We start from the raw sequence: 27,749 nt of genomic DNA on the forward strand, positions 1-27,749 counted from the left end.
TCTCCCAGGACATTCTATACAAGATCTCAAAGTAACTGTTTTACTACAAAGGAATTTCAGAAATAGACTGGAAAGAGAAGCTGCTGAATTGCAACTCATTACCAAACTTAAAACCATAGAGAGACCTGGTTTGAACAAAGACATTGGATTCTTATCCCATTATACATGACTAAGCCATTTCTCACCTTCTCACCCCTTGCCTTTTCCTGTAAGACCTATTACAGTCGTTAAGAGTCGTCAGCAGGCTCATCTCAGCTATCTGCCAATCTCCAATTCCCACCACCCTTCTGAGTAATACCCCTCCCCACCTTCTCACTATATAGAAGGATCTGGCAACTTCTGTTTCAGTGTATCTGAAGAAGTGTGCTTGCACACGAAAGCTCATACCAAGAACTAACTTAGTTGGTCTTAAAGGTGCTACTGGAAGGATTTTTTTTATTTCATCTCACATAACAAAGCATAGAACCCCATATGTGACACACCCCCAGGGACAGGACATCACTCCGTGAGCTATTAACCCTGTAAGCTCTGGTTCTCCTAACATGTTCATCACGAAGCCCATTCAAAATGATGAATCTGGCTTTGCTGTTCTTTTCTTTCTAAGCTCTTATCTTGGCTAAATCACCCTCACTTGTGCCTGTAGGCTGAGTGCTTCTTACTGAATGCGAACAAACTTAATTAATTAATTACCTTTCTACCTGATTTGGAGTTTAGAATATGTATTTGGGAGCATTCTAGTGCAGTCTCCTTATAAACATGAATATATATAAAATGTGAAGAAGTGACAATATATGTTTCTGACATCAGTCAATACAACATGCACAAACATGAATAATAAATCCTCTCCGGAGTGAAGTGGGGTGAGTGGTGCGGTGCTGTGAATTGACTGCTTTTTCCACGGAGCGAAGCCGCACAGCCGTTGCTGGAGAGCGCTGACTTTTTCCTGTGGACAATTTGATTTTAAAAGCAACTACCCGTGAGTAGAATAAATTGGAAGTTTTTAAAGGGAAAAAAGACCTAATTTGGCACTGAAGCGGGGAGGCTCAAACAGGAAGTCCGCCTTCCGCTTTTGTAAATAGATCAAAGCAAAGAGCTTGCAAGCTAAAGTCTTGGAAAGTCGATCGGAAAGGACTAATTTTCCAACATTAAAAAATAGTGAATTCCCCCCCTTGGAAGCAGGAGAAGAGGGGGAAATTCGACCATATATACCTGCAAGAGAGAGGGAAGGAAGTTAAAATTCCACTGCTCAGAACCTGGGAACGGGCTGCCAACAGAACAATAAGATTGCCGTACATTTCAGTGTATTGACTGTGAATAGACCATCTGCTGACAGCTAGCTGAGTAAGAGAGATACACTGTTTTCAGCTGCCCCCTTTTGATCTTAAAAAGGAGGAAAAGTAACTGAAAACTGAAACTAACTTTCTTGCTTGAGTTGTGTTTTAAAAGGTGTTATTTTGGATTAACAGTACAGATAGCAACTGTTTCCCCCTAGAGGAAGTTTCTGAAACTGTTACAAGAGTTGTATCAGGGGAATTTTCCACTTGTAAGACAAAACTGTGGGACTGTGGGACTGACCTTGGATTTTTTAAAGTGTTATGGCAGACGGGAAAGAAAAAGTAGATCTGTCACTCCCAGACAAAACAACAAGGTCTGAGAAGTCTTGGCAGGGAAGAGCGTCAGCATCCGGCCCTTCTGCCTTATCTGCGGCTGTACCAACACAATCTAAATCAAGAGGAATGTCATCAGAAGAAGCTCTAGCGCTTGCATTAAGTAAGATAAATGAATCATTGGAACAACTTAACAAGAAAGCAGATGCTACAAATGCAAAAGTGGATGCTGCAGTTATTAAAATTGATGTAAATACAGAAAGCATAAATAGTTTGGGACAAAAGGTGAATACTAACACAGAAACCATTGAGAAACTGATACAGGAATCTAATTCGGCACGACAGACCGCAGAGGAAGCCAAGGAAAAAGTTGCTGCTGTGGAATTTAAGGTAACACAATTGGAAACAGAGAGAGTTCCAGATCTACAGAGGCAACTTCAGGACCATAAGCTGACGCTTTCTATGATTGAGCTTAAGGAGAAACAGACAAATTTGAGGATCAGAGCTGTACCTGAACTGGAGAAGGACAGTTTGATAGACTTTCTCACGCAGGAACTTGCAGAATTTTGGGAGCTGGATTTGGAACAAGAGGAATTTAAAATTGTGAGGGCCTTTAGATTGGGAAGAGGAGGGAAGAAAGAGAAGAACAGAATAAGAGACTGTTTGATTACCCTCAGATCTAAAGAAGAGAGAGACAGAATTTTGGGTTGGCATTACCAGAAGACTTTGGTAATACAACAGTCAAGAGTGGAAATATTTAAAGATATCCCAAAACATCTTTTGGACCTTAGGTCCAATTACGGAGATTTGGTTGTCCTGCTGAGAAGGAACAAAATCATCTTCAGGTGGGAATTTCCCCAAGGCCTATCCTTCAGTTTCAAAGGAAGGAAAATAAAAATAAGATCAGTAGAAGATAAAGCAAAGTTTTTGAATAACTACGAGGAAGATCTGCAGAAGGAACTTGGAAAAGAGTCAAGAGCATCGGACAGAAGATCACCAGACAGAGGATTAGAGCAAAGAGCATTGGACAGAAGATCACCAAAAAGAGGAATAGTGGACATTGCAACATTACCTTTTGGACTGGACGGCCTAGTGACACCGACACTACCAACAGAAGAAGAGCAGGCATTGGGTGCAGTTGGAGGAAAATCAGAGTAATTACATCATGACACTGCAAGTATTAAGCTGGAATGTTAATGGACTGAACTCCCCGGAAAAAAGGTGGAGAGTCTTTCATTTATTGAAAAAAGAACAATTGGACTTGATTTGTTTGCAAGAAACACATGTGACAAGGCTACACAGGAAGATATTGAGTAATAAAAGATTGGGCCAAGAATTTATTTCATCAGATAAAGTCAAAAAAAGAGTAGTCCTTTGTGTAAAGGAGAGCCTATCACCAAAATTTATATTTAAAGATGACCAAGGAAGATTTGTCGCAATTGAAATTCAATCACAAGGAGAGAAATTTTTGATAGTAGGCATTTATGCACCAAATGAGGGGAAATCGGAATTTTACAAGAATTTACGAGACTCTGATGGACTATATGGATTACAATATGATTTTGATGGGGGACATGAATGGAGTGGTGTCTACAAATATGGACAAGGCACTGAGACAGGTAGTCACCAAGGATGGTAGACTACCAAAGACTTTTTTTGATATGACTGACAATATGGATTTAGTTGACATCTGGAGAATGAAGAACCCTTTGGGAAGAGAGGGAACTTTCTTCTCTGAGGCCAAAATGACATGGACAAGAATTGACCAAATTTGGGTAACTAGAGGGTTGGCTCCGAAGATTAGAAAAGTGGAAATTTGCCCTAAAACTTACTCCGACCATAATGCTGTGAAGATGGAAATGAAACTAACACCAACTGGTTCCTTTAGATGGAGGATGAATGACACTTTGTTTAGGAACGAAGAAGTGACTAAGAAGGCCCCAAAAACCTTGAGAGATTATTTTGAGATAAATATGAACACCATTATTGAAAAAAGAGTAATCTGGGACGCAAGTAAAGCAGTTATGAGAGGATTTCTGATACAACAGAATGCAATTAAGAAGAGAACTCAAAATGAGAAAAAAGACAAGATTTTGGAGAAAATAAAGGAAGGAGAGAAGAAATTGAGAGTGAAACCAAAGTCGCAGGAGATCCTGAAAGAGATAAAGTTATATCAAGTACAATACATGAAAATGATGAACCAGGAAATAGAATGGAAAATTAAACAGATGAGACAAAAGACATTTGAATCGGCAAATAAATGTGGGAAACTGCTGGCTTGGCAAATGAAAAAAAGACAAAAACTTAATACCATTACAAATTTGGAAGTGGAAGGAAAGAATATACAGAATCCAGTGGAGATCAGAAAGTGCTTCCAGAGGTACTTTAAACAACTATATACACAGGAGACGCAGAAAGAAATGGACATTGACCGATTTTTGGAAACAAATGGACTACAAAAAATCTCTCAAGAAAACAAACTAATGTTGAACTACAAAATAACGGAGCAAGAGGTAGAAGGGGCCATCCAGAACATGCAATTAGGCAAATCTCCAGGACCGAATGGTTTGACCTCAAGATATTATAGATCCCTGAAAGAATGGTTAGTACAGCCATTAAAAGAAGTTTGTAATGAAATATTGGAAGGGGAAAGGGCACCAGTCGTGGAAGGAAGCATATGTCACACTTATACCGAAAACAGAGTCTGAGAAGACACAGCTTAAGAACTACCGCCCCATATCTTTGCTTAATGTGGATTATAAAATTTTTGCAGCCATTTTGGCTAAAAGATTAAAAAAGGTACTAGTAGAAGAAATTCATAAAGATCAAGTGGGCTTTCTCCCGGGCAGACACTTGTCTGACAATACGAGGAACCTAATTAATATTCTAGAAAAACTACAAGTGAATATTAATACTAAAGCAGTTTTGATATTTGTGGAAGCGGAGAAAGCCTTTGACAATATTTCCTGGAGTTTTATGAATAAGAATTTACAGGGGAGGGGGGTTGGTCAAAGTTTTGGAAATGGATTAGGTGCAATTTACTCAGAACAAAAGGCTAAATTAATTGTGAATAATGTAGTGACGGAAGAATTTAAGATAGAGAAAGGAACACGACAAGGCTGCCCAATCTCTCCATTGCTTTTTATATCGGTCCTGGAGGTTCTCTTAAATATGATTAGAAGGGACCAAATGGTTAAAGGTATACAAGTCGGAGCTAAACAGTACAAATTGAAAGCATTTGCCGATGATTTGGTATTGACATTACAGGAGCCAGAATCTAGTACCAAAAGAGTACTGGAACTGATTCAAGAATTTGGTCAGGTAGCGGGTTTTAAGTTGAACGAGATGAAAACTAAGGTTTTAGAGAAAAATCTAACAGTGACTGAGAGAGAGAGGTTTCAGAAGGAGACAGGATTAACATTGGTTAAGAAAGTGAAATACCTAGGGGTCAATATGACTGCCAAGAATGTGAATTTATTTAAGGATAACTATGAAAAATGTTGGATGGAAGTGAAAAAGGACTTAGAAATATGGTCAAATCTGAAGTTATCATTGCTAGGCCGAATTGCTGTGATAAAAATGAATGTATTGCCAAGGATGCTGTTTTTGTTTCAAACATTGCAAATTTTGGATAAATTGGATTGTTTCAAAAAGTGGCAGAGAGATATTTCTAGATTTGTCCGGCAGGGCAAGAAGTCTCAAATAAAATTTAAGATATTAACCGATGCTAAAGAAAGAGGTGGATTTGCCCTGCCAGACTTTAAACTTTATTATGAATCAGCCACGCTTTGCTGGCTGAGAGAATGGCTGCTTCTTAAAAATACTGACGTGCTGGACCTAGAAGGTTTTAACAATGTATTTGGGTGGCATGCATATTTGTGGTATGATAAGGTTAAAGCACATAAAGCGTTTAAAAACCACATTGTCAGAAAAGCACTGTTTAATGTCTGGATAAGATATAAGGACTTGCTTGAAAATAAAACCCCAAGGTGGTTGTCACCAATGGAAGCGAAGGCTCAGGAAAAGCTCAATATGGAGGCCAATTGGCCGAAATATTGGGAAATTTTGGAACAAGAGGGAGACAGATTAAAATTGCAGTTTTGAAACACTAAAAAATAGAGTGCGAGACTGGCTCCATTATTACCAAATAATGGAGGCGTATAATTTGGATAAAAACATTGGCTTCCAGGTGGAAAAATCAAAATTGGAAACAGAACTGTTAGATCCCAAAACTAAGAACTTGTCAAGAATGTATAACTTGCTGTTGAAATGGAATACTCAGGATGAAACGGTGAAATCTGCTATGATTAAATGGGCACAAGATGTTGGACATAATATTATGTTTGCTGACTGGGAACAGTTATGGACCACAGGTATGATGTTCACGGCATGTAATGCCTTAAGAGAGAATATTATGAAAATGATATACAGGTGGTACATGACCCCAGTCAAGCTTGCAAAAATCTTATCATTTGCCTGATAATAAATGTTGGAAATGTAAGGAAACTGAAGGTACATTATTTCACCTTTGGTGGACGTGCCCTAGGATTAAGGCTTTCTGGGAAATGATATATAATGAATTGAAAAAGGTATTTAAATATACCTTCCTGAAGAAACCAGAGGCCTTTCTCCTGGGCATGGTCGGCCAATTGGTGCCAAAGAAGGATAGAACTTTTTTTATGTATGCTACAACAACAGCAAGAATACTCATCGCGAAGTATTGGAAGACACAAGATTTACCCACCCGGGAAGAATGGCAGATGAAGGTGATGGACTACATGGAACTGGCGGAAATGACTGGCAGAATCCGAGACCAGGGAGAAGAGTCGGTGGAAGAGGATTGGAAGAAATTTAAAGTTTATTTACAGAAACACTGTAAAATTAAGGAATGTTAGAAGGATGTTGGAATGAAGTAATGTAGTTTTAGCAGAAATGCTATAAAGGATTAAGAAAAAACAGATTGTTAAATGGTAAAAGGAGGGAAAGTAAAGTTACATTATATTAAGATAAAATATAGGACAAAAACTGGAAAAGATGGAAAGGACTTGCTGAAATAGCTAACTGAACTAGAATACAAAAAGGGAGGTGTGAGGAGGTCAAGGAAACAAGCAAATGAAACATAAGTTATGGGAAGGTTGATTGTCTTTTTTTCCTTCTTTTTTCTTTAACTGTTTTTATCTTTTTAGTCTTCTTTTTGTGATGCTTTGTTTTTGCTTAATATGTTGTTTTCTATTTTTTCTTTCTGTAACCTCTTAAATCTTAATAAATATTATTTTTTCTAAAAAAAATAGATGTTAATCAGCCAAAGGCCTCGTTTTTGCCTGGCACCTAAAGCTATATGATGGTTTTTTTCCAAACTTTGTATGAATTCTTTGATGGGAAGTGAGTTGGGAGCCCTGACTGAAGCTCTTTCCACATTCCATACACTGATAAGGTTTCTCCACTGTATGAATTCTCTGATGGGAAGAGAGATCGGTACTCCTACTGAAACTCTTTCCACATTCCACACACTGATAGGGTTTATCCCCTGTATGAATTCTCTGATGGAATGTGAGTTTGCTGCTCCGACTGAAGCTTTTTCCACATTCCACACACTGATATGGTTTCTCCCCTGTATGAATTCTTTGATGAGAGGTGAGATGGCCACTATGACTGAAGCTCTTTCCACATTCCACACACTGATAGGGTTTCTCCCCTGTATGAATTCTCTGGTGGGAAGTGAGATCAGAGCTCGTACTGAAGCTCTTTCCACATTCCATACACTGATAAGGTTTCTCCCCTGTATGAATTCTCTGATGCCTAGTGAGATCGTAGCTCTTCCTGAAGCTCTTTCCACATTCCACACACTGATAGGGTTTCTCCCCTGTATGAATTCTTTGATGGGAAGTGAGATGGCCACTCTGACTGAAGCTCTTTCCACATTCCACACACTGATAGGGTTTATCCCCTGTATGAATTCTCTGATGGAATGTGAGTTTGCTGCTCCGACTGAAGCTTTTTCCACATTCCACACACTGATATGGTTTCTCCCCTGTATGAATTCTTTGATGGGAGGTGAGATGGCCACTATGACTGAAGCTCTTTCCACATTCCACACACTGATAGGGTTTCTCCCCTGTATGAATTCTCTGGTGGGAAGTGAGATCAGAGCTCTTCCTGAAGCTCTTTCCACATTCCATACACTGATAAGGTTTCTCCCCTGTATGAATTCTCTGATGCCTAGTGAGATCGTAGCTCTTCCTGAAGCTCTTTCCACATTCCACACACTTATAGGGTGTCTCCCCTGTATGAATTCTGTGATGGGAAGTGAGAGAGGAGCTATGAGTGAAACTCTTTCCACATTCCACACACTGATAGGGTTTCTCCACTGTATGAATTCTCTTATGGGAAGAGAGATCGGTACTCCTACTGAAGTCCTTTCCACATTCCACACACTGATGGGGTTTCTCCCCTGTATGAATTCTTTGATGGAATGTGAGTTTGCTGCTCTGACTGAAGCTCTTTCCACATTCCACACACTGATAGGGTTTCTCCCCTGTATGAATTCTCCGATGGGAAGTGAGAGAGGAGCTTGTACTGAAGCTCTTTCCACATTCCACACACTGATAGGGTTTCTCCCCTGTATGAATTCTCTGATGGGAAGTGAGATTGGAGTTCGTATTGAAGCTCTTTCCACATTCCACACAATGATAGGGTTTCTCCCCTGTATGAATTCTCTGATGGGAAGTGAGATCAGAGTTCTTCCTAAAGCTCTTTCCACATTCCACACACTGATAGGGTTTATCCCCTGTATGAATTCTCTGATGGGAAGTGAGATTGCCACTCTGACTAAAGCGCCTTCCACATTCTCCACACTGATAGGGCTTCTCCCCTGTATGAATTCTCTGATGGGAAGTGAGAGAGTAGTTGTGACTGAAACTCTTTCCACATTCCACACACTGATAGGGTTTCTCCACTGTATGAATTCTCTGATGGGAAATGAGACTGTAGTTTTGACTGAAACTCTTTCCACATTCCACACACTGATAGGGTTTCTCCCCTGTATGAATTCTCTGATGGAATGTGAGTTTGCTGCTCCGACTGAAGCTTTTTCCACATTCCACACACTTATAGGGTGTCTCCCCTGTATGAATTCTTTGATGAGAAGTGAGATGGCCACTATGACTGAAGCTCTTTCCACATTCCACACACTGATAGGGTTTCTCCCCTGTATGAATTCTCTGGTGGGAAGTGAGATCAGAGCTCGTACTGAAGCTCTTTCCACATTCCATACACTGATAAGGTTTCTCCCCTGTATGAATTCTCTGATGCCTAGTGAGATCGTAGCTCTTCCTGAAGCTCTTTCCACATTCCACACACTGATAGGGTTTCTCCCCTGTATGAATTCTTTGATGGGAAGTGAGATGGCCACTCTGACTGAAGCTCTTTCCACATTCCATGCACTGATAGGGTTTCTCCCCTGTATGAATTCTTTGATGTTTAGTGAGAGAGGAGCTCTTCCTGAAGCTCTTTCCACATTCCACACACTGATAGGGTTTCTCCCCTGTATGAATTCTGTGATGGAAAGTGTGAGAGGAGCTATGAGTGAAACTCTTTCCACATTCCATGCACTGATAGTGTTTCTTTCCAATGAGAGTTTGCTGATGGGAAGTGGAATGGGAGCTCTGACTGCAGCTCTCTCCATACTCCAAATTTTTACATGGCTTCTCCTCCCTGGGGATTTTATCATGGTCACCTTTGTTGTTGATTTCCAATTCATTACAATCTGCAATGGAGACAAAAAGGGATTAGAGCCTCAGGAACAAATGGAGACGAACTGAAGGGAGTTGGGTGTATGATCATTATCTTTGTTGTTTGTCATTTACCAATATATTTATTATTAGATTTTTATGGATTATTGAATGTTGCTTTGTTTGATATACAGTACTGGCCCAAATTGTGGAAGCCTTTTGGAAAAAAGTGTATTTCAGAGGTTTGTTGGCTCAAAAAACCACTTATTTTGGAGTTATTTCATAAAATTGTATATCAATGGAAAGATAATTTAATCAAGAATGTAATGCAACAAAATTTGTTCACTTCACTGTATTCTATGAAAAGTTTTAGCCAAATAATAATTTTCATTGGTTTTTTGCAGTTATTTTAAACATAACATTCAACTTATATATAATATAGAAAGCATTTGGCTACAACAGCCTGAAATTTTCCTCTTCCTCAACTAATGGTTTTCCCACTTATTATTCTATATTTCATTTTGGGATTATAATTATTATCTTTAAATCCTAATCATAAACCAACGATTTGTAAATTATACTTTGCAATAATTGATAAAATCCACCTTACAAAACTTCTTGTAACTCTACTTGTGAAGTTAGTTATTGTAATGGCTTGGGTCTCCCCCAGAGAAGTGAGACAACTCCGGCAGAAATTATTTCATATTTATTGCTCAAACTCATTAATCACTGCGGAGCTCAATCTTCGGCTTCTTCCCCCAAGTTTGATGTTGAGTCTGAGCTCCGCCCCTTCCTTCAACGACAAGCCCCCACAGTCTCTTCCGCTCTTTTTCACACCTCTCATGAACTTTCATAGCTCGACGAGATTTGGCAGAGATCATTTCATTTCACTGTGTCTGTTTCACTCTCAGTGCTCTGCAACTTTCTTCTCTCTGCGTTCTGTCCCCCTCTGTGTGTACAAAGGTTGAATTCCTGGGGCTAATTGCTTCCTCCCCTTCTCAGGAATTCTCACTGTTTTTCCACTGTTCCAGTCTCTGTCTTGCCTGTCAAAGAATCCTGTTCTCTGACATCACCCCCTCCTCTAAGCCCCCTTCCTCCTCCTCTTCGGCCTTGCTGCCTGCCACAGAGGACTCTCTCGGTTCTGGTTCCCACCCTGTATCACTCTCCTCAGCTTCTTAGCTAAGATCATTTTCCTCCCTCCACCCTCTAGGCTTGGGCTTGTGGGGGGTACCTACAGTGGAACTGCCTCTGCAATTCTTGGGTGTGTAAATCCTGGCTCTGTACCCAAGAGTTTTCCTGAGGTCCATAACCTTTCCATGACACTAAATACTGCAACTTTCTTCTACACAGCCTTGACTTTATAATCTGTTGGATCACAAATTCCTCCTGGTCTTCTACCATAATGGCGGGAGGGGGTGCCTGCCTAGGTTCCTGGTAGTGGTGTGCAGGGACATACAGTGACAGGAGAGCCCTATGGAAAACGGGATATATCTTCATTGAGGCTGGGAGTATAAGTTTGAACGACACTGGGTTTATCTGTTCTACCACTTCAAAGGGCCCCAACCGCCTTGCCTCCAACTTCCTGCACCTCCCTTTCATTGGCAAGTCCTTTGTTGACATCCACACCTTATCCCCCACTTTGATCTCCTCCCCTGTTGTCTACACCCGTCCACATCTTTTCTGTACGAGGCCTGAGCCCCGTCCAGTTTTTCCTTCAGTACTTCTTGTAAAGCCTGCATCTCCCCCACAAACTGCTCTGCAGCTGGCACTGACAAGGTGCTCCATGCGAGACCAGGGAGAAGAGTCGGTGAAAGAAGACTGGAAGAAATTTAAAGACTATTTAAAGAAATACTGTAAAATTAATGAATGTTAGAAGGATGTTGGATAGAAACTAAGTGGTTTCCAGCTGTAAGACTTTAGGAGACATGAAAAAAGGATTATAAATGGGTAAAAGTTTAATGGTAAGGATTTGCTGAATTAACAAATTGAACTGGAATACAAAGAAGGGAAGTATGAGGCGGTCGGAGGAAATAAGTGTATGGAAGTTATGTTATTGAAAATTAATGTGTGTTTTTAATTGTCTGTTATTTTGTATGTTTGTTTTTTGTTTTAAAAACTTTCAATAAATATATATATATATATATATTTTTAAAAAAACAAGGTGCTCCATGGATCTGGAAATGCTCTGGGATGTTTTCCATAGTTGGCTAAAAACAGTGTTTGTTGGGTCGACGCAAGCACCGCATTGTTATATACACTTCTACTTCCAAAAGCTGCATCAGCTTCCTCCAAAATTGTGAGGTAAATTGTGTCCCTCTGTCCGAAATCACTCGGAATGGCAACCCGTGCAGCTTGAACATGTGGTCGACAAACATCTGCGCAGTTTCCTGTGCTGAGGGCAGCTTTGGACATGGCACAAAGTGTGCCATTTTCATGAACAAGTCCACCACAACCCAGACCACTATCTGTTTACTGGAGGCTGGCAAGCCTGTGATAAAGTCCATCGTAATCACCTCCCATGGTCCTTATGGAGTCGGAAGTGGCTGCAGCAGTCCAGCCAGCACTGCCCGTGGCGTTTTTGCTCACTGGCAAGTGTCACATGCCTTAACATACTCCTTAGCCTCTTCTCTCATTCTGGGCCACCAAAACCGTCTCCTTAGCTGATCTACGGTCTTGTACTATCCAAAGTGGCCCACTGTTGGGTTGTTGTGACACTGCCGCATGACTTGCGCCCGCAAGTTACCTTCTGGTATGTAGAGCGCCTCTCCCTTGAACAAGAGACCTTCCCTTTCAATGAATCCTTCAGTATTGTTCTGACCGCTCTGTATCGCTGTCAGTTTCTGCTGTGCAAATTCATCTCCTTCTAGTTGTTGCTTAAACTCATCTACTCCGACAACAGGCGCCGCCGCCACTTGCAACTGTTCTGGCTTCAGAATGTGTTTCAACTCTTGTTTCTGTTCTCTCTCCATGTACTCAGGTTTCCCAGACAAGGCGTCTGCCCTCTGATTCTGATGCCCTGGCACATATTGTATGTGGAAGTTGAAATGAGCAAAAAACTGCGCCCATCGGATTTGTCTCTGGTTTAGTTGTGTCACGGTCTGCCAGTATTCTAAGTTCTTGTGGTCTGTGCGCACCTCCACTTGGTGTTGTGCTCCTTCTAGGAAGTGCCTCCATGTCCCTAAGGCTTCCTTTATAGCTAGCAGTTCTCTCTCCCAAATGGTGTAGTTCTGTTCCGAGGTGTTCAGCTTCCGAGAGTGGAACGCGCACGCCCTCAGGTTGCCATGGCTATCTTCCTGAAGCAGCACTGCTCCTACCGCCCTTTCAGAAGCATCCGACTCCAGCACCATCAGTTGATAATGATCTGCATGGTACAGATACTCCTCTGCTGCAAACATCTCATTGAGCTTCTTGAATGCACGCTGTGCCTCCTCCGTCCAGGCAAATGGCTTCTTACCTCTCAAACAGTCCATGAGGGGCGTGGTGAGTTGCGAGTAGTTGGGCACAAACTTCCGGTAATAGTTAGTGAAGCCCAAGTGCCTCTGCAAGTCCTTCTTTGTCTTGGGCTTCTGCCACTCTAACACCGTCTTCACCTTCGCAGGGTCCATTTACACCCCATCGGGAGACACTCGATACCCCCAAAACTCCACTTCTCTCCTGTGGAACTGGCATTTCTCCAACTTGGCGTAGAGCCTGTGTGCCCTCAGCCATCACAACACCTCCTTCACGTGTTGCACATGTGCTTTAAGGCTCTCCGAGAAAATTAAGAGGTCATTGAGGTACAATAAGACCCATTTGTCTAAGAGGTCTGCCTACACGTGATTGATGAAGGCCTGGAAGGTGGCCATACCTGATTGCAAACCAAATGGCATGACTAAATACTCGAAAGTCCCATATCTGGAATTTGGTCAGGTTGCAGGATTTAAACTGAATAAGTTAAAAACCAAGGTTTTAGAGAAAAATTTAACACCGATCGAGAGAGAGAGGTTTCAGAATGAGACAGGTTTGACAGTGGTTAAGAAAGTGAAATACCTGGGGATTAATATGACAGCAAAAAATGGGAATTTATTTAAAGACAACTATGAAAAATGCTGGGCCTACGTGACAGAAGAAAATCATCTGGGTGTCTACAAGATGACATGGCACAATGTAATGTGAAGTTGAGTGCAAGGACTGGTCTAAATGTTAGATTTCTAAGGGAAAAGCCACTGTTATCTCTCAAGCCAAGATTGAAAAGATTAAACTGGGCTAAAAGCCATGTTAACTGGACAGTGGAACAATGGGGCAGTGTTATTAGGAGCAATGAGACCAAAATCTCCTCGCTTGGTAGTGATGGCATGAAATATGCAAGGAGAAGAATCGGAGAAGATTTACCGTATTTTTCGCTCTATAACACGCACCAGACCATAACACGCATGTAGTTTTTAGAGGAGGAAAACAATAAAAAAAATAATTCTAAACGAAATAGTGGATATATGATTTTTGTGGTTCATGCTGTGGCCACAGACATGTGATCTGACAGTGAGTTTGGAGTAGCCCAATGCAAAAATCCTGAGGATCCACGTGGATCCATGCTTTGTAACCACGGAGGAGGGAAGGAAGGGGAACCATGGATCCTCTGCTCACGACTGCAGCAGATCCCCCCCGCCACCCATAGGCATTCCCTCCATAACACGCACAGACATTTCCCCTTACTTTCTAGGAGGAAAAAAGTGAGTGTTATGGTGCAAAAAATACGGTACATCCTACATGCATTACATTGACTTTGAAACACCCAGATAGTGTTATGATCTGGGGTTGTATGACAGCAAAAGGAGTGGGCAGAATTTGCATCAATAATGGGAATGTAAATGCTTTAAAAACATAAATGAAATACTTGAGCCCAAACTGAAGTGTTCCACATATGATCTTTTCCCAGATAGTTAAGTGTTTATATATATTTCTATAAATAATTATTTATTTATTTATTTTATACTTCAACAGGATTCAGCTCCATGTCATGTTGCTGCTGTGTGCAAAAGGTGCTTTCAAGATAAAGATATTCCACTGCTTGAATGGCCTGGGAATAGCCCAGACCTTAACCCAAGTGAAAGTCTATGGAGCCGCCTAAAGAAACTTGTTAGTCAGAAGCAACCCAGCAATAAAGTCCAATTAACAGAGGCAATAATTTAATCTTGGTTTCACTTTATTACAGCTGCAGAACTAAAAAACTTGGTTCACTCCATGGGAAGGCATTGTAAGTCCGTTAAGTAAAGCTAAAGGTTACCAAACTAAGTATTATTTGACATAGTGAGAATTTTTGTATTTCTCATTTTTTCTATGTATTTCACTTTTCTTCTTTATGACTGCTGTTCTAATAAATAATCCTTTATAAATGTTATTGCATTACATTCTTCATTTTATTATCTTTCCATTGATGTATAACGTTATGGTATTATTCCCCCCAAAAGTGGTGTTATAAGCCATCAAACCTCAGAAATACACTTTTCCCAAAAGGTTTCTACAATTTTGGCCACTACTGTAAGTTGTTCATTTTAAAGTTAATGTACTTTTTATATCGGATCAGATTGTTATTATTAATGTTTCATATATATATGTGTGTTGGAAGACAGGCAGGATATAAATAAAAATTATTACTATTACTATTATTATTATTATAATTATTACTTCTACTACTACCTGAGATTCAATAAGCCTGGCTCTTCTCTGGGACGGATTTTGTTTGGCCCACTCATGGCATCCCCTCCATCTCCAGTGTCAGTCATCTCTCTGGTCAACCCAAGACTGACAGCAGCAAAATCAAAAACAGAAAACCTGACAGAAGCTACTTATCTTTCCTAACAACTCTGAAGCTGACATTTAAGATGCCTGGGCAGTTCAGATCAGCCCAAGTGTGGTAGAAGGAGGCAGAACTGGAGGAAGATCGTTCACAGAAAAAAACTGTAATTTACTGCTTCTAGTGGGGGGTGTAAGGTTCCCAGGTGTTGCAGGGGGCGCTTTTGAGCTCTGTGGAAATATATGAGGTTTGTCACATAGAGGTATTTTTTGAATTTCCAGGCAGATAGGGCGATCCCACAGGGAGCCTTACCAAGAGAGGCCATGATCCCACGATTCTCCTCCATGACGTCCTTATGCAGAGCTCTCTGGTCAGGATCCAGCAACGCCCACTCCTCGTCCATGAAACGAACAGCGACATCTTCAAAGCACACTGGACCCTAAAAGAAAAAGGGAAATGTCCTCCTCTGAGACAGCAGAAATATGATCTGCTCTACAATGCTCTGTGGTTTCCTTCCTGTAAATTGCAGTGTTGTTTCAATAGGATTCCTTTGCTGCACATTTTAATTCTGGATGCCTATTTTGACATTTTAATTGAATTATTTCATTAATTATGGGTATTCGTCTTTGTGCAAATAGTTGGTACTCCACCTTGTGGTTTTCAAATCATTCTGCCTACGCAAGCATTCCAGTTTCCCCGATGGAAGGATCCACTTTCTCCTCTCCTCGTGAGTTGTTCTGGGGAGTTCCCTCCCAATGCCCTAGAGCCAAATTCAAGGGGTTCATGGGGGCATGGAGAGGGGGAGGAGTGGGGGGCAGGCCCCATTTTGCAACGGATGGGGCTAGTTAGGTGACTCCTGGCCACTATTTGTTATTGTCTGTCCACAGCATAGAAGCCTATTTCAGCACTCAGTGGTGAATATAGAAATACAAGAAGCCTAGTTTGGATGTCCATCTGTCTTGGGTGATCTAGCTGAGACTCCTGCAGTGCAGGGGGTTGGACTTGATGACCCTTTGGGTCCCTTTCAGCTCTAGGATTCCATGAAAACTGCAACTAAAGATGTATATGGGCAGGAAATCCCACAGTTCACAGCTGGAGTTAACTCTTTCTTAGCAAGAACACGATATTCACAGACTTGGCTGAGTTTCAGGTCTCATGAGAACAGCAGCTCATTCCCTGAGGGTCTGCCAGTTTGTATTGTCAATTAATGGACTAGTCTAGGTGGAAGTTTCTTTAGTGTGGAGGTATATGAAAAGTGATATTATATAGTGCAAAGTTTAAGTGCTCTTGTAAAGAGGTGCTCTGTTGAGTATTTTGTTAGAGAGGTAGTAGTAGTAGTAGTAGTAATAATAATAATAATAATAATAATAATTTATTGTTTATACACCGCCCATCTGGCTGGGTTTCCCCAGCCACTCTGTGCGGCTTCCAACAAAATATTAAAATACAATAGTGCGGCAAACATTAAAAGCGTCCCTAAACAGGGCTGCCTTCAGATGTCTTCTAAAAGTCTGGTAGTTGTTTATTTCATTGACAACTGGTGAGAGGGTGTTCCACTGCGTGGCTGCCACTACCAAGAAGGCCCTCTGCCTGGTTCCCTGCAACTAGACGTCTCGCAGCAAAGGAACCACAAGAAGATCCTAGGTGCTGGACCCGTGTCTGGGTGGAATGATGGGGGTGGAGACACTCCTTCAGGTATACTGGACCGAGGCCGTTTAGGTTTATTATAAAGCAGGGGTGCCCAAACTTTTTTCAAAGAAGGCCAGATTTGATGTAGTAAACATGTGTGAGGGCTGACCAAAGTTGCTGACCTTTTTTTTGGATTGAAATTGTTGGGCTTTAGGTCCCCAAAATGGACACTGGACCTGCCTGCTATAAAGTGTGGCTTTCAGGCCTGGGTTTATATATTTGAGTGGAGTTTATATATTATAGATAAGATGATAAGATAAGTTAAAATAAAATAAGAAAAGATGAGATGATAAGATAAGCTAAGGTTTATAAGATAGCTGTTTTGTGTAAATGTTTTTCTATAAGTGTTTTGCATATCAGTACTTCCTTCACAAAATAAATGGGGAGGTTGTCGGTTTGCATTTCTTAGTACAGAAAGTATTGATCTGATATGTAGAGCTCTTTCCTATTCTAATTAATTCAAGAGGGCTCTGGAAGAAACAAGCAGAAAGTTCCTGGTGTTTGGGTTATTCCTTCGGAGAAAGTGAGCACAGTTGGTTTAAACTGGTTCTGTTATCTCTTTCTCTCAAGGTCATGCTGACTATAATAAGAGGCCAGAAGGAGCCTGGGGTTCACTTTCTCTTTCTGTCTCGGTTCTTTCTGATGTTCTGTACACAGTATGCTTAGTGTTAAGGTTTAGACTTATTATAAGTTATGGTAAGAATTTATGTTAAGTCTGCTGCAACTGGATTTCTTATGGGCAGTGCCAATCCTGAATGTATTGGATTTGTGACCATTATGCTCATTAGTCTTCAGTAGCAGTAAAGCTCTGATGAATGAAATACAATTGCCTCTGGTCTATTTTTTGGGAATCCTGTAACATGTTTAAATTTTACTCTGCTAACTATATATTGGAGTTCTGCTCTGGATCAATATTGAGTAGAATTCCATGTCAGGGTCTTCCTCCATGAAATCAGTTGCCGAGAGGCAAGGCCCCCGGCTCCCCACAGCTTTCCAAGTCCCCTCCTCTCTGGGGTTTCTGGCAAGTGATTGAACAGTGCGCCAATGTGCAGCCTGCCTTTGCTCCTCCATTGTCAGACGTCTCCTGGCTCTGAGAGACAAGCAGGGAGGGTGGCTTCTGGCAGAAGGAGAGGGAGCCATCGGTGGCTCCTCCTTCTCCTGACTCACCTCAGCCTCTCGACCTTCCTCTCCCACTCGCTTCCTTCCTCTTCTGCCTCTGATTCTGCACCGCATTCTGCAACAGAGTCTCCCAGCTCACTAAGCCCTGTTACCCCTTCAGCTTCTGACACCTCCTCTTCCCAGGCTTCCCCCTCTTCCCGCCCATCCTTTCTCCACCTCCACTCCTTGGGCTCTGAGTTGTCTTCCCTTCCTGGTTCCCCGGCTGCTTCCTCCCACCATTCCTCTGTGCCCAACCAGTCCATGACAATACTCCATCCCTCGGCCTCTGTCCCCACAAGGCAGCTTCCTCTGACCTGATCTGGTTCCACAGCCACTGCTTCCCTTCTGCCCCCATGAATAGATGGATAAGGAGGTCCTGCTGGCATCCTTCTGTCACCTGCAAGAGAGAAAAGGTAATCAGGATGGCAGGAGTGCCTGCTTCCCTCACAGGTGAAACAGGGCATCTCTAACTATAGATCAGCCTTTGAGAAGCCTTACCTGCTGAGTGCATTAGGAACTTTGTGCCCATTTCATATGTTAGGTAAAGGTAAAGGGACCCCTGACCACTAGGTCCAGGTGTGGCCGACTCTGGGATTGCGGCGCTCATCTCGCTTTATTGGCCGAGGGAGCAGGCGTACAGCTTCTGGGTCATGTGGCCAGCATGACTAAGCTGCTTCTGGCGAACCAGAGCATCGCACGGAAACGCCGTTCACCTTCCTACTTGCACTTTGATGTGCTTTCGAACTGCTAGGTTGGCAACAACCGAGCAACAGGAGCTCAACCCGTAGCAGGGATTTGAACCGCCGACCTTCTGATCAGCAAGTCCTAGGCTCTGTGGTTTAACGCACAGCGCCACCTGCGTCCCAGATTTCATATGTTAATTGTGCAAAAATACATCTCCCCTCCTCTGGACCCCTGTTCCCAACTGTCTCCCCCCAAAACAAGATGAAAAGAACCCTCAGACAAGTTGGAAAACCAACAGAATGAGACCAAAAGGAGAAAAACCACCTTTCTCCTTACCCAGTGGCCTCTCTCTGGTGTCCAACGGAGGCCTCTCTGCCTCACAGGAATCCAGGTCCATTTCTGCAAAGAGATCCTTTCCCTGAGAAAGAAACAAGGATTCAAAACAGAGAATGGGGAGAAATACTAGAAAGAGAATGACAAGGACTTGAAGGGTGTGAGATCTCATTCCATGGACGTCTTCTCAGAAAAAGGATGGGCCATCAGTAGAGCATTATGGGATGTTCTCCGTCCTGCTTGGAGCCCCTTGGGAGTATCCAGAGAAAGGTCTCTCTCACCTGCTTTCTCTCCTCTGCCTGACTCAGGAGGAAACCTTCGGCCAGGGCCACCGCCTGGGAACTGGTCTCCGCTCCACAGTCCCTCACCCAGCTCTCCATCTCCGGGGGAAGGACAGCCAGGAACTGCTCCAAGAGCACCAGGTCCAGCATCTCAGCTTTCGTGTGCCTTTCTGGCTTCAGCCACTGGTGGCAAAAGTGGTAGAGTCGGCTGCAAACCTCTCGGGGTCCTTTAGCCTCCTGGCAGCAGAACTGCCTCCACTGCTGGATCTGCACCTCTGAGCGGAGGGTGCCCTCCTCACCCAGGATCTTCTGCACAGAGTTTTCCCAGAATCCCCCACTGCTCCCAATTTGGTTGGCATGGCCTCTTCTTGCTTCAGGGCGAGCTGAGTCTCGCACATCCATCTGTGCTCTCAGGAAGCCTCTGAGAGATTGGAAGGAACACTTTGGTCTTCTGCCAGGTTCTGTCCGTATTAATGTGAAGCTGTACCAAAACCTACAAAGCAAATACATTGTTCTGTTACAGAATCTGTAGGACGGGGGGGGGGGGGATGGTTCCCTGCACAAGCATGGCTTGCTGGGAACCAGGGCTGGACTGCACCGCATCCCAGACCATGAGCTATCTTTTTTAAAAGAAAGAGGAGGAAGAGGAGAGGAAATAAGTCTCTAGCCTTCTAGCAATGCAAAATGTGGAGGCAACTGAAGAGATTTCTACGAGATGAATCAGCCTGGTAGCTCCTGCCTTCCAGTCAATGCATGAAGTCAGAACTGACTGACAAGGGAGTCATTTGTATCTTGTGGAAAATGGATGCCTGGCTCTAGTGGGGGTCCTCACCCGGGGGTCCTCAGAAGTTGCTCCCCCCACCCCCACTCCCCTGCTTCTGTCTCCTTTTCTTGCACTTGGACTCTCTGCTGCTCTCCAGACATACTCCTGGGGTGGGGTCCCTTTTTCTTTGCTCCGAGGGCCAGGTATGTATCTGGAAAACCCCAGAGAGCCAAGTGGACGGGGCCAAAGACATTTCCCTTGAAATTTAGGCGACCAATTTATTATGATTATTCTCTTAGATAGCTTAACACACGCACAGCCGTTGATGCCAAGGTCCCTGGAGGCTCAGTGAGTAGCAGCGCCCATTTCCAGCAACAATCCCTTTGGGACAGAGAGGATGTGGTCCTGGGATGCCCTGCTCTGGGTGCGAGGGGATTGCTGCAGTGACCTCTGTGGGGAGCTGCCCTTGGAGACACTGGGAAACTGGTCCGCAATGCAGCAGCCAGACTTTCCTTCCCTTATCCCCATGGTTTTTTTGGGGGGGGGGGGGCTAGTCCACCTCCTTGTGCAGCTTTGGAAAACCATTTGCCGATGTTTTGCAGTGATGCTGAGAGACGTCACACAGAGTTAAAGTCCTAGGGACTCCTTTGTTTAAAGAAGAAGGTGGAATCCAAAATGAGTCCCATGAGTTTGGGATCCTCTGATCTGCAGGAAGGAGAGCGTGGCAGACCTGGCCCCTCCCTGGCAGGACCCTCTCCTCCCTGCAGGAGCAGATCAGGCCCCCCAGGAATCCTCCCCTGCTGCAGCCCTGGGACCCCCACCAGATCCCAGAGAGAGGAGACTCACCAGATCCCGGGAGAGCCAGCGATGCAGCCCTTGCAGGAGAGACACAGAAGCGGGAAAGGATTGGGGAGGGAGGGGCCTTGGCTCTGGACCTGCCCACCCACTTCCTGTCCTCTCTAGGAAGGCAGCTCAGTTCCCTTTAACCCTTGCAGGGCCGTGTCCACCTGGCTCAGCCATTTCTCGCTTGGCAGGACCTCAAATTTTTATTATTTTTTATGGATTTGGGGGGGGTAGCTGCCCCCCTGGCTATGCCTATGGTAAGGGACCCTTTTGGGGGGGGGGACTTTGGCTGTGGGTTGGGCTCTGAGCATCTCGCTCGGTCCCTTGGCCAGAAAGCGGAGGAGCAGCAGCCGGGAGAGCAGCGCAGTCCAGGCTGGAGCGCAGCGGGAGAGACACTGCTGGTCTGGCTTGGGAGAGCGAGCCCTGCTGCAGCCAGAGGAAGGCCGGAGCCCGAGAGAAGGAGGCCGGGATGGGGGGGGGAGGAGAGCGCTGTGTTGGAGCTTCCTGGGTCTGGCCCTGAGACACAGAAGTTCTTCCTTTGGTTACATTCACTGTGTGGTTGCCTCATTTCAGAGGGCGTTTCTTTCATTTTTTCATATTTTACACCATTATTTCAGCTTTGAGGTCGTACATGTTCCCGTTAGTCTTTGTCAGTATTTTCATGCCTCCCATTGCAAAGATCATGTTTGTTTTACTTTCTGTCTCAGAGAAAAGAGGGGCGGAAACCACTCAAAAAAATCAAATATCTTTAATACGGTCTTCCGTCTCTAGCACTGTGCTGTTTTTCTTTGATCTGCCTAGAGACTAGGTGGCAGTATGAGAGAGCTGACTCTCGCGTGCATGTTTGTTATGTTCTTTTGTTTTAGATTTAGATTTATAGAACTGTTGGAAGGGACCACGAGGGCCATCTAGTTGTTTAACCAGTAGTAATAAAATGAGGTATGGAACAAAATAAGGTATGCAACAGCATCTTAAAAAGTAGAGCACCTAAGGAGCACCGAATCCTTGGTCTCCCACAGGCCTGGTCATATCATTATTAGGCAGAGACAGCATCTTAAAAAGCAGAGACATCACCTTGCCCACAAAGGCCCGTATAATAAAAGCTCTGGTTTTCCCAGTAGTGATGTATGGAAGTGAGAGCTGGACCATAAAGAAGGCTGATCCCCGAAGAATTGATGCTTTTGAATTATGGTGCTGGAGGAGACTCTTGAGAGTCCCATGGACTGCAAGAAGATCAAACCTCTCCATTCTGAAGGAAATCAGCCCTGAGTGCTCACTGGAAGGACAGATCCTGAAGCTCAGGCTCCAATATTTTGGCCCCCTCATGAGAAGAGAAGACTCCCTGGAAAAGCCCCTGATGTTGGGAAAGATGGAGGGCACAAGGAGAAGGGGACGACAGAGGACGAGGTGGTGGGACAGTGTTCTCGAAGCTGCCAGGATGAGTTTGACCAAACTGCGGGAGGCAGTGGAAGACAGAAGTGCCTGGCGTGCTCTGGTCCATGGGGTCACAAAGAGGCGGACACGACTAAACGACTAAACAACAACAACAACATGCAACAAAACCTCCATTGTTTCGCTTCCATTACTCTGCTGCATTTGAGGTGCTCACAGTAGCAAATGTGAGTCCGCTGCACCAGGACATGTTCCAGAGGAATGCTGTGCTCTGCTGTTCCTGCATTCCTGTGATCGAAGGGTCAGAGAAGGTGCTCCTGACACTCAGCCCATGCAGGAGCTGAAGACGTGGGCTTTAAAGGGTGTACGGACAGTCTGTTGGCAAACACTTTATTAATAGGAGGTTACAGGACTGTGACAGGGCACCCCCCCCCCCATGATCCTTTTATATCAGCAGGAAGCAAGGAACCTCATCCTAGAATTCAGGAGTGGGAGGGATAGAAGGGGATCCCAGGGTCATCTAGTCCAACCCCCAGCAATGCAGGAATCTCAGCTAAAGCATCCAGGGCAGATGGCCGTCCGATCTCTGCTTAGAAACCTCCAAGGAAGGAGAGTCCACCGCCTCCCAAGGGAGACCTTTCCCCTGCCAAACTGCAGTTAGATGTCCCTCAAGGCAGCTGGTCCTGAGTTCTAGCACTGCTGAAACAATCGCACTGGCCACCAAGGAGGAACCAAGTGAAGTTCAAAATAAATAAATCCTATTCTCATCATAAATTAGTAATACTTTCTGATGCATGCTTTTATGCTAATACAGTGGTACCTCTAGTTACGAACTTAATTCCTTCCTGAGGTTTGTTCTTAACCTGAAACTGTTCTTAACTAGAGGCGTGCTTTCGCTAATGGGGCCTCTTGCTGCTGCTGCACCGCTGGCACATGATTTCCATTCTCGTCCTGGGGCAAAGTTCTCAACTCGAAGTAACTCTTCCAGGTTAGTGGAGTTTGTAACCTGAAGTGTTTGTAACCTGAGGCGGTTGTAAGTAGAGACTGTATACAAAGTGTATCAATTCCTCTTCCTGAAATACTTAATTGCTAATTCAAGGGACACTGAGGTCCTTGCAGAGATGACAGGACAGCTTTTCAGATTAGTTAGCTGGGAGTGAGACAGTTGGCAGAGTGGCATTGGGCCCGCTAAGATGCCAGCTACTACAGGAAATGCTTTATTGAGAGTTTTTAGGAATGCAATACCATTTTCAATTTTTTTTTGAAGATTCATTTTTAAGTAATGGCCGTGTGTGAGCAAATCCTCCACATTTGCCAAGCTTGCAGAAGCAGGACTAAGGGGTGAAATGAAGCCCCCTAGATCCCCAAAGGTTGAGGGAAAGGCTCTATCTCCCTTCTTCCTTCCCATTAACAGTTATTTCCACCTAAGAAATGGGAAGAAAGCAGCTGCTCATGCTAAGCGCAGGGTTTGTTGGGGTTGAGATTAATGAGATGACTGTGGTGTGATTTGTCAGCAATAAATATTTGTTCTTATCTGTAAGTGAAGTCACATTTGAAACAATACAGAAGCAGTCAAAGGGAATTTCCTAGGAAGTCTTTTATTCAGTCTCACCTGCCGTCATGTGTGCTGAACACACAGAAACACATAGATAATGTGAAATTACAGTCTCCAAATAACAGAAAACACATATAAGCAGATTATTGGAATAGTACACATGATTTCTCTACCTCCTTTTTAAAAGAAAAAATAACATTGCTTTTATTTATTTTCATGGTACAAAAGATAATTTTAAAGAAAGCAATGGTTACAACAGTAAATAAGAAATAACTTGTCCTCATGAAATTGTAGACTTTCATTCTGCCGTGTTAAAGTTTCATTTGATTATTCTAAAAAAGATCACACCACCTTTTCCCATGAGTGCTGGGTGGATTCTTGCAACAGTCGTCACAATTTATGTATTCAATAAACATTGGCCACATGTTATAAAAGGAATATGGATTGTGTTCCCCCACCTTCTTCATTTCTCCTGGCAAACAAAATTTAAGATACTTAAATGGTGGTGCCAAGAATCGAACATAGTATTCTAGGTGGGGCCTGAATCAAGATGAATTTTAACAGGGAGAAATGTAAAGTATTGCACTTGGGCAAAAAAAATGAGAGGCACAAATACAAGATGGGTGACACCTGCCTTGAGAGCAGTACATGTGAAAAGGATCTAGGAGTCTTGGTTGACCACAAACTTGACATGAGCCAACAGTGTGACGCGGCAGCTAAAAAAGCCAATGCAATTCTGGGCTGCATCAATAGGAGTATAGCATCTAGATCAAGGGAAGTAATAGTGCCACTGTATTCTGCCCTGGTCAGACCTCACCTGGAGTACTGTGTCCAGTTCTGGGCACCACAGTTCAAGAAGGACACTGACAAACTGGAACGTGTCCAGAGGAGGGCAACCAAAATGGTCAAAGGCCTGGAAACGATGCCTTATGAGGAACGGCTAAGGGAGCTGGGCATGTTTAGCCTGGAGAAGAGGAGGTTAAGGGGTGATATGATAGCCATGTTCAAATATATCAAAGGAGGTCACATAGAGGAGGGAGAAAGGTTGTTTTCTGCTGCTCCAGAGAAGCGGACACGGAGCAATGGATCCAAACTACAAGAAAGAAGATTCCACCTAAACATTAGGAAGAACTTCCTGACAGTAAGAGCTGTTCGACAGTGGAATTTGCTGCCAAGGAGTGTGGTGGAGTCTCCTTCTTTGGAGGTCTTTAAGCAGAGGCTTGACAACCATATGTCAGGAGTGCTCTGATGGTGTTTCCTGCTTGGCAGGGGGTTGGACTCGATGGCCCTTGTGGTCTCTTCCAGCTCTATGATTCTATGATTCTATGATTCTAAGGCAGAATAAAGTGGTCTGATTCTGCCTTCTGCAACATTAGCCTCCGCTCCCGGTTTGGTGTTAATAGTAATAATAATAATTTATTTTTTATTTATACCCCGCCCATCTGACTGGGTTTCCCCAGTCACTCTGGGCGGCTTTCAACAAAATATTAAAATACAATAGTCCATCAAATATTAAAAGCTTCCCTAAACAGGGCTGCATTCAGATGTCTTCTAAAAGTCAGATAGTTGTTTATTTCCTTGACATCTGATGGGAGGGCAGTCCACAGGGAGGGGCCCCACCACCAAGAAGGCCCTCTGCTTGGTTCCCTGTAGCTTCTCTTCTCACAGTGAGGGAACCGCCAGAAGGCCCAATGCGATGGACCTCAGTGTTCGGGCAGAACAATGGAGACGTTCCTTCAGGTCTACTGGGCCGAGGTCATTTAGGGCTTTAAAGGTCAGCACCAACACTTTGAATTGTGCCCAGAAACATACTGGGAGCCAATGTAGGTCTTTCAAGACCAGTGTTATATGGTCTTGGCAGCCGTTCCGAGTCACCAGTCTAGCTGCCGCATTCTGGTTTAGCTGTAGTTTCCAGGTCACCTTCAAAGGTAGCCCCACGTAGAGCGTGTTGCAGTAGTCCAAGCAGGAGATAACTAGCACCACTTTGGCGAGACAGTCTGTGGGCAGGTAGGGTCTCAGCCTGCATACCAGATGGAGCTGGTAGACAGCTGCCCTGGACACAGAATTGACCTGAGCCTCCATGGACAGGTGTGAGTCCAAAATGACTCCCAGGCTGTGCACCTGGTCCTTCAGGGGCACAGTTGCCCCATTCAGGACCAGGGAGTCCTCCACACCAGCCTGCTCCCTGCCTCCCCCCAAAACAGTACTCTTTTCTTTTCAGGATTCAACCTCAATCTGTTAGCAGTCATTCATCCTCCAACCGCCTCCAGACACTCACACAGGACCTTTAGAAGGGGATTGGGCTGGATCTGGCCCCCAGGCCTTAGTTTGCCTACCCATGCTCTAGACCAGGGATGTCCAACACGTTGATTGCAATCTACTGGTCGATGCCTGCAATGTTTTGGCAGATCATGGTTGATCGCTGGCCCCCTTCCGGCCCCGCCCTCTCTCCCTGCACCGGCCTCTATTGTTGCAGAAGGGAAGCTGGAGTTTAGAAACCGAGGCCGTTATCTGGCCAGCGATTGTAAGGTTAGTGACTGCATCTATTCCTCCCTCCTTAAAAAAAGGTCAGCAACCTAGAGCTGAATCCCTAAAAGACAGGGCATTTCCCCTCCCCAAAAAAGCTCAACAACTCTTTGACCTCAATTCCTAAAAAACGGAGGTAGATCACTGCCAGATTTTAATTTTGAAAGTATATCGCAGTCTCTCGGGAGTTGGCCACCCCTGCTCCAGATGGTCCAGAAGGATGTTATGGGCAATGGTATCAAAAGCCACTGAGAGATCCAGCAGAACTAGGAAACAGTTCTCACCTTTGTCCCTAGCCCACCAGAGATCATCGACCACTGCGAACAAGGCATTTTCAGTCAAATGATGAGGCCTGAATCCCGACTGGAAGGGATCCAAATGGTCTGCATCTTCCAGGCGTGTCTGGAGTAGTTCAGCAACCACTTGCTCAATCACCTTGCCCAAGAATGGAAGATTTGAGGTTGGGTGATAGGTGGCCATATTGGCCAGGTCTAAAGATGTTTTTTAAAGAAGCGGTTTAATAACTGTCTTTTTCCGTGGGTCTGGGAAGGCCCCCTCACAGCGAGAAGCATTCACCACTCCATGAAGCCCATCGCCCAGCCCTTCCCGGCTTGCTTTTATCAGCCAGGATGGACAGCAGGTCCCATCCTGGACCAGATGAAGAGAGGCAGGGACGGGACCTGCAGGTACTCACAGCAGGGGTTGCCTGCAAATGTGATGAGCATCCCCTCAGTTCCTTCATCCAAGTTATTTCTAAAGACGTTGAACAACAACGGGCCCAGGACAGAACCCTGCAGCTGTTGGGATACTGCCAGGGAGACAAAGTCCATCATGGCCCCCAGGTCGCCTCCGGACGTCCATCGATCTCCCGTAGACACGCAGTATCAGCAATTAGCGACACGAGCTCCAGAAATAGCCTGCCACATTCCAGAGCCGATGCACGCTCTATCAGCAGATAGGGCACAGCGAAAGATGCACGCAGGAGAGCATTATTTACAAGTTTATTCAGCATTGAGCATAACAAAGAAAACATGACTGCCTGCTTCAGTGTCTCTGACACAGAGAGAGAAACGAAAGCAAAGACACAACAGAAACATCCTGTGAACAGGAAATACGCAGACTCTGTGACTCACAAAGCCTGCTCCCTTTTAAGGTGGAACGGAAATATCCTAACATCCTCCCCCTTTCCGTGTAACCTGTGGTACCTGTGGTTCAACCCAATTGCAACCTCTGTACATAAACCTTAAATTGTTCTCTGTTAACAACCTTAGACAACAGATCAGCAGGTATTTCATTTCCTGCCATGTAGGACACCTGAATGAGTCCTTTCTCAATACACTCTCTTGCACGATGTAGCTTAATCTGCAAGTAGTTGGTTCTTTGCTTGCAACTCTCTGAGTTCAGCAAAGCCAAAC

At 44.1% G+C, this 27,749-nt stretch overlaps 1 protein-coding gene across 5 annotated transcripts in view; it reads right to left on the reverse strand.

Annotated features, from left to right (window-relative positions):
• Nucleotides 1-5,845: 5,845 nt before the first annotated feature.
• LOC308475059 (uncharacterized protein) overlaps nt 5,846-27,749 on the reverse strand; it is a 343,827-nt gene continuing 321,923 nt past the window's right edge. For 4 of the 5 annotated variants that reach the window (XM_081001830.1, XM_081001831.1, XM_081001828.1 and 1 more), the window contains exons 4-6: nt 18,272-18,354; nt 15,423-15,549; nt 5,846-9,372 (exon numbers count right to left, since the gene is read on the reverse strand). In XM_081001830.1, coding sequence (XP_080857956.1) covers nt 6,902-9,372; nt 15,423-15,549; nt 18,272-18,354 — 2,681 coding nt within the window. In that variant the 3' untranslated portion in view covers nt 5,846-6,901. The remainder of the gene's footprint in view (nt 9,373-15,422; nt 15,550-18,271; nt 18,355-27,749) is intronic. The other variant, XM_081001832.1, reaches the window with a different exon arrangement.

The sequence above is a fragment of the Podarcis pityusensis genome, assembly GCF_964106645.2.
Source record: "Podarcis pityusensis genome assembly, chromosome: 4".
NCBI lineage: Eukaryota > Metazoa > Chordata > Lepidosauria > Squamata > Lacertidae > Podarcis > Podarcis pityusensis.